The sequence below is a fragment of the Lactuca sativa genome, chromosome 8 (assembly GCF_002870075.4).
Source record: "Lactuca sativa cultivar Salinas chromosome 8, Lsat_Salinas_v11, whole genome shotgun sequence".
NCBI lineage: Eukaryota > Viridiplantae > Streptophyta > Magnoliopsida > Asterales > Asteraceae > Lactuca > Lactuca sativa.
The window spans coordinates 39,971,409-39,979,059 of NC_056630.2; the positions used below are offsets into that span (position 1 = coordinate 39,971,409).

Genomic DNA, 7,651 nt, shown 5'->3' on the forward strand with positions numbered 1-7,651 from the left:
TCAAAAAAATGCCCTAGACCATGTATTAGGATCCCTTTTTGTTAGATGATCATAAGCTTCTTGGCTAAACTTTCTTAATTCTTCCATGTTACTCTTAAAGCCTTCTTCTGTGGTTGACATGCAACATCGCCAAAACATCTTCTTATACATCTCACCATTGAAGTTCTTCCTAAAATTCGCATAAATATCTCGTGCACATTGTTTGTGTTCAGCATATGGCATTAGTTCCTTCACACTTTCAACAAGCCCCTGTATTGCACACATTAAAAAAAAAAACATAATTTTTTTTACTGTTTTGGACAGATTGAAAATAAAACTTATTTTTTTTTCACTATTTTTGAACAACCTTGAAGTGCCTATTGACAGAAATTTTAATGTTTGTAAAAAATACCTTCTGTTGGTCCGAAATCAAAGTAAGACCTCTTCCTTGTTTAAAACCAATGTCCGCACCTAACAGTTCAACGAACCACTTCCAGTTGTCTTTGTTTTCAACGTCTACAACGACCCAAGCTATGGGATAAATTTGGTTGTTTGCATCTCGTCCGATTGCAAATAATAGCTCTCCTTTAACTCGTCCCTTCAAAAAACAACCATCCAATCCAATTACCCGACGACAACCGTTGTTCCAACCATCTTTTAAGGCTTTAAAGCAAATGTAGATACGTTGAAAATAATTGCCATCCGGATTACTTTTTACTCCAATATTTACGGTAATACCAGGATTTGACCTAAGAATTTCTTGGCCATAATCCCAAACTTTTGCATAATGGTCTAACAGTTTCCCCTCGATTAAAAATAATGCCTTAGCTCGTGCCCTTTGACACTGTGGAGTACTTACCTTGCAAGAAAATACCCTTCGAATATCAGCTTTTAGTTCTCTTATTTTCATTTTGGAATTTCTTATCATCTCATCAACATGGTGTTTAGCAATCCAGGAGGGAGTAACAAGAGTCCCAAACTCGAAACTTCTACAACATCTATGATTATCATTCAAAGATTTAACTTGGAAAGTTGTTTCATTTCCAATCCAAGAAGCATACAACCTATACGGGCACTTTTTTTTTGTTATTTTCTTTCCCACAAACTACTAATATCCTATCATGATCACTTTTAGCAAAACGTAACTGAAACCCATTTGCCACAGCGTAGTTTCTAACACAAAATTTTAGTTGTTCGGGACTCTCGTACTTTTCTCCTAATTCAGGTTTCATCTTTCTCCAATCAACCAAAGGGTTGTAAATATTATATTCGACCCCGATTTCTTCATTTTCTCCATCCACATTCCAGTTGTGTTTTCCAAATTGTAAATCATCATCATCATATAGCTCTTCTTCATATTCATCTCCTCGATACAATTTTACTATTTCAGCATCTTCTTTATTACGAGGGCATAACAAATACAAAAAAGGATCATATGCGGTTTTTGTCATACTTGTGTCAACATCTTTCTCAAAACGGGCATCTATAAACATATCATCTTCCATGTCAAGACATAATGACCCTATGGAATTTGTATCCGTAGAGGACTCAACATATTCCTCGTCTTCACTATCTGTGCTTCCTTCCTCACTCAAGTAAAATACTGAAGATGAAGCCATGTTCACTGATTGGTGATTAATACTCACTATAAATACAAAAAAACCACTGATTAAGAACAAAAAATTACAAAATAATGACACCTATTTGAAGACCAAAAAAACATTATCATATTTTCTTCACTCAAATTAATACCCACTGCAAATACCATTACCACTTATATATTGAAGACCAAAAGAAACCTGCTGCTAATTTCAAGGCCAAAAAGACATTATCATGTTTTCTTATGAAAAACGTAACCCTACCACTGATTTCGAGACATATAAAAGAACATTTATCACGTTTTTGTGCATAACGTATCTAGAAGATACCATATTCCTGCCATTAAACCAAAAAAAATAATATGGCATGTGTTTACCTGTTGAGAGATGTAGCTTATGGAGCTTTGTCTTGTTCCTGAGAGACAAACCAGATGAGAGAGACAAACGACAGAAACCCTAGTTCTTTTTGTTTAATGTTTGGTCAATGTATTAAAGGGTATTAAAAGAAGGATTTAAAATTTGTTCACGTGGTTTTTTTTATGCCCAGTCATCCGGTCATCAGGTAATATAACCGGTTATTTGGGTTTTAGTGAAAGGTATTTTATAATGTAAGGGCATTTGTGAATGTAAATATAATATAAGGGTTTTTTTGAATGTAATATGATAAAGGGTTGGGCTTTTCTATATTTTTCCCTTAATTTTATTTTGGTATCAAAATAGATCCAAAACATGTGAAACCTAATGATTTCAGCGTCGTCTTCTCTGGTTATATATCACATCTCCACAATTTTGGTTTTTTGCTCTTAACTTTGTTTTCATTCTCTTATGCAGGTCATATGAATTAAAAAGATGGGGTTGAATCATTTTTGTTTTCGAAATTGCTTACATGCTTACCTGCATCTTTGATTTAAAGTAAATGTGCATATGGTCGATAAAGATGTGTTTTCTTTGACTTTTTTATTTATATTTCCTGGAAATAAGATTTTTTTTTGAAGTAAGGCGCTATCAAAGCTCAAGAGCCCGCCCTGAATCCGCCCTGAATCTGTAGATGGTGATAATCACGTTGCTTGATGTCTAAAGGCTAATATCAGAGCTTCTAAATAAAAATGGTATTTTTCTTTGATAAATGTTACACAAATCTATACATCTTTGTTATTTTTATTTTAAGGTTGCAATCTTTTTGTGTACATTTTTTTGGCCAATTCAATGAAACCCCACAAAAAGACATGGACGAAATTTACGGTGAGTTAAGTTGGGAGGCTCGTGACTTTATTATTATACAAACCTTACTATTTCCTAAAATAAATTTAAGACGTCCAAACCATTAAGCTTATAGTACAAATAACGAAGCCAATATTATCTCATTCTTTAATTCATGCCTCATTCAAAAATTCAAAAAGTTACAAAAATGGAAATTGTCCACTTTCCCCACGTGATATTATCAGTAATCTTTCATTGTCCTTTGAATCTTCGAATCTTTGATTTTCTTTGTATTCCTTTTGGTTTTGTTTTGATTCTTGAATACCGATTCATTCCTTTTCATTTTGCCGGAATAATTTTGGTTTATTGTACACTTTTCCTTCCTCCCCTTTTCACCATTTCTAGATTTAAACGCTCCTATCTCACCTCTACCCTGTTTCTTCTCTACCCAACAGCCGACGACCACAACAATCAAGCCACCATGTCTTCCATACTACACGTAGCTCCAGCCAGTTGCCTCCCACTATCATGATGATTATTATCATATAAGCATAACATTTATGCTCCCACTAGCTTTGACATGTATTCAGAAAACAAATGAGCTTCCAAAAAACAATGCCCATTGAATTTCTGAAATTCATATTTCTAATACCAAATGTTTCGATAAGCCTTTATCTAAGCTTCTTAAACTTATACACCTTTGCCTTAGATAGCTCATATGTGTGTTTAAACAATTCAGAAACTTATGTTACCAAGTTCCAAATGTTGAAACTAATTGCCAAATCTCACAATTCGAACTATGGAAAGGGATGCTGTAACCATAATCGAATTTGAGAATACAATTTTCACAATTGTTATCTTCTTAGAATCTCTCTTAGTGAAAGCATTTCCTCACAATCATTTTCATGAAGGAGGGAATGTTATGACACTTAGATTTTATGGTGTATGAGTTCCTATCCATGTGAATTTGCCAAAACCAAAGTTGGCGACAAATCCAAACTCATATGGAATGAACTTTCTTAATCTTGATTTCTTGCCTTATGGTAACACGAGTGCCCACCATGTCTTCCAAGTAGTTTAGCAACTTATCCTTACATATCAATGTACTTTCCATTGATCAAGGTGCTTTGTTCTTATGCATTCAAATGAGAACTCGTAGAACTCACATGCATAATTAACTTGATTGGAATGGCACAGAAACAAAATAATGCCAACACGATAGGTTGTAAACCGCAAGTCGTGTGCCAATGATGATCAATAAGGTTTATTCTTGATTTGTTCTTGAAACTTTTTCAAAAACATTAAAACTCCCACTGACTCCTTGACATATAAGGTTCTCTTATCAAGAAACATTTCTTGACAAACAAATATTCAAGAGTTAGTGTAGCTTTTATCAAGACAAAACACTTCACAAATTGGTCCTAGTTGGTCTTTGTCTTATCCAAGACATCACAACTTACCAATTTCAAATGTGCAAGAATAAGAAAACCTTTTCCAAATTCCACATTTGATGAGTGTTATAAACCTACTTAAGACTTGTCACTCAATTCACAATCTTGGAGTATGACCCTAAGATTCGCTATTGGAACGAAGTATGATTGACTTGTTGATTTAACCATTTCCACAATTCTCGATTCCTCTTCTTAGACATACAAATGCACTAAGAGTCACTTAGAGAATCAATTGAGATATGGTTCTTAATCATTAAGACTTATCATAAAACACAATAAAAGGTACTCTCCCTTCTTCTTAGAATAGAGAAACTTTTATCTTTCTGCCTACTTGATTCTTCTTTATTCGTTCTGCTCTTCATTGAAACTCTTTCAATCAACTCAGAGTTACACTTAATCTTATAAGTATAATCGTATTTACTAAACTTTTAGAAAATCATGACGAATATCTTATCTCTCTTTGTGGTGGACTTGATCAACGCACAACCTAGTGTACTCGATCTCCTAGTCCTTCACTTGACATTTTGTCAAAGAACTAGTCTAATTTCCAAATATGAAAGTTTTCATTCATCACGCAACCAAGTTGTATGATTCCAAGTTTCCATCCAATTGAAACTTGGGCGATGAGAAACTCTCCCTATTTGGTGAATTCTTAACATCTCCACAAATAACATAATCAAGAATCAAATCCATTATTGCTAATAACAGAAACCTTCAAACATCAATTTTTCATACTTGCCATTGCAAGGATAAATAAATAAGATAAAATCAAAATTTATTTTATTGAGGAAAAAATTGTCCATACAATGCAATTCAATTGAAAAACTATGTTATTACATATTTTTTAACAATCTATTCTAACTCCAAGTAGTGGCTCAAAAATCTAATCTTCAAACAATGCGATCGAAATCCACTTTTCTTCACGATTAGATTCAGCTCACTTCTTCCCTTAAGCTTCCTCTCTTTTCTTCGATCCTACAAAACATCAAAATGTAATCTTATCACATCATGTATTAAGAATCTAGAATAGGAACTTAAAAGAGTTAGTTAATGGATTTTTTACCTGAAGCAGAGCCATACGTCTTGACTCTCCCATCTCTTAGATCTCTCAGGTTGTTTGGGCAGCTTCGTCTCCAATGCCCCTTCTCTTGGCAATAAAAGCAAACGGACTCCTTTGGCACATCATATCGGACAATCAGACTTACTTCTTTCTGGACTTCCAATGTTGCCAGTCTCCATTGCAGTTTGGGAGTTTGACTCACCAGACAAATTTGCTTAACCAGCACGCCAAATCATTGCTAATTCAGCAGCTATAAGCAAATAGGTGAGATCAATGAAGGTCACGTCGTGATCCATCATATAGTACTCTTTAACGAACTCACTATATGATTCAGGAAGTGACTGAAGAACCCAGTCAATAGCCAACTCACTTGAAATCTCGACACCCAACATGCTTAACCTATTAATGTGTGACTTCATCTCTAAGACGTGTGCACACACAGGTTTCCCATCTTCGTGTTTACTTGCCAAAAGGGCTTGAGTGAGCTTCAACTTTTCAAGCCTTCGAACTTGTGGGTCAGGGAGAACAATTGGAGGAGGTGGAGGAAGTGAAGCATGACTCTCATTTCCTTGATCGTATCTTGGAACGTCAGCTTCATTTGGAAAGCTTGTTCCAAAGGATTTGGGAAGACCATTGTAAGATTCAGACATCTACAAAACGGGAGAAAATCCAAGTTAAGTTGATTGAGTCCTTAATAAAACACTCAAATGAGTTATTAAGGCTAGGATCCAACACAATATTCTACAACCTAGAAGAGGGATGTCGTAATCTAGTCGCAGAATATTTGAAGGTAGGTAAATGATGATTTACCAATTTCCACCATGAAAAACAAAAGGGAAGTTTATGTTTTAAATGAATTGAAACTCCTAGATCTTTTGAGATTTATTGAACTTTTCAATGGCATGTTTAATCTCGATTATGCCCTACAATTTGTGACTGGGATGCCGAGGGTCACAAATAAGGTGTGAATAACCATACAAATCACGTGGTGCACCCAATGCTACTATCACCTAATCAATGTGTCGGTTAGCCACACACGCTCCATTGATCTATGATAAACATCGAGCCACCCTTCGCCACCAATGTCATCCCCAAATTAGTGTGTCGGTTAACCACACACGCTCCACTAACGTTTGACAAGGGTACGAAGTGTAATTCCATGGGTTAGCATACAATTTCACATTTTGCCTAAAGTAACTATGATTTGGTAATTTGTAAAAGCATTTAGTTACTTTGTACTTCATTATACTTATAATGGAAGGTTTATGTCCTATCCTACCCGTTCGGCTAACGACCCTCCACTAGTCAAGAGTGCGGTGGGTAAGAGTGGATACTCATTCAATCGCCATTTTATAGGCAATTTTCTTAAACACACCTTATAGACCAATTTCGTGAATGAGGCCTACTAACGGTAAGACTGACTGTTTACTCATATATAATATTAGACTTTTAATGTTATATATAATATAGGGTGTATTTTACACTTTTTAAAATACTAGGTGGTTCAATTTAGTAAATTATACTTTTATTTAATTAAATGTAAACCAAAACTTTATGGGTTTATTAAATCACTTTTAATTATACACTTTAGTTATTTAATAAAACCATAAGGGTATGATTTGAACTTTTCAAATTACTAGGGTTTTAGAATTTAACATTTCAAAATTAAACTTTTAATCAACTTTTAAATTCCAAAACTTGAGGGCAAGTTTTGAAACATTTCAAACCATTAGGGTTTAACTTATTTAAATTTCAAAAACAAAAATTTTAAGTTCAAATTTAAACTATAAAACCTAAAGGGAGTAATTTGAAACTTTTCCAAACTTTATCAAGAATATTCTAGATCACAAAATTCAAATAAGGCAATTAACAATTAATTGGTGGTTATCTAATTTGACCTAGTCCAAATTCTTGCAAGATAATTCACCAAATAATTCAAATAATTAAAATTACTCATATAAGGAAGTAATTATTCAATTAATATGAATATATCTTTAATTTTGGCAAAGATAATCACCCAATATCATAAAAAACTGATTTATATTAATAAAATACGTTTTGGTAACTATCCCACAGCCAAAGAAGCACAAAATCCAGAAATTAGCTCTTTCTGACCAGCTGACTCGTCGAGTCAGGCATGGACTCGTCGAGTTGACATGGACTCGGCGAGTTCAGCCATGGACTCGGCGAGTCCAGCCCCCAGAAACCCTAAATTTCGATTTTAAAGCAAGAATAAAGCATAATTGCATCAAATACATCAAACAAACAGCCTTAGGCTCTGATACCACTGGTTGGTTTTAAGCAAAACATCAATCCTATGGTGTACATGCAAACCCTAATAGCTTTTGGATCTAGTTTGCCTA

At 34.3% G+C, this 7,651-nt stretch overlaps 1 protein-coding gene across 1 annotated transcript; it reads right to left on the reverse strand.

Moving 5' to 3' along the window:
• Positions 1-889, reverse strand: LOC111914242 (uncharacterized). The gene is made up of 2 exons (XM_023910016.1): positions 392-889; positions 1-249 (listed from the first exon to the last, which is right to left on the reverse strand). Exons 1-2 carry the CDS (start codon positions 887-889, stop codon positions 1-3), a joined length of 747 nt encoding a protein of 248 aa, XP_023765784.1.
• Positions 890-7,651: the final 6,762 nt, after the last annotated feature.

Excerpts from the sequence above, each read along its gene's own strand:
- LOC111914242 (XM_023910016.1), bottom strand. The coding sequence starts at position 889 with ATGAAAATAAGAGAACTAAAAGCTGATATTCGAAGGGTATTTTCTTGC. Across the intron at positions 250-391 it reads TGATTTCGGACCAACAGAAG|GGGCTTGTTGAAAGTGTGAA; the intron begins GTATTTTTTACA and ends TGTGCAATACAG.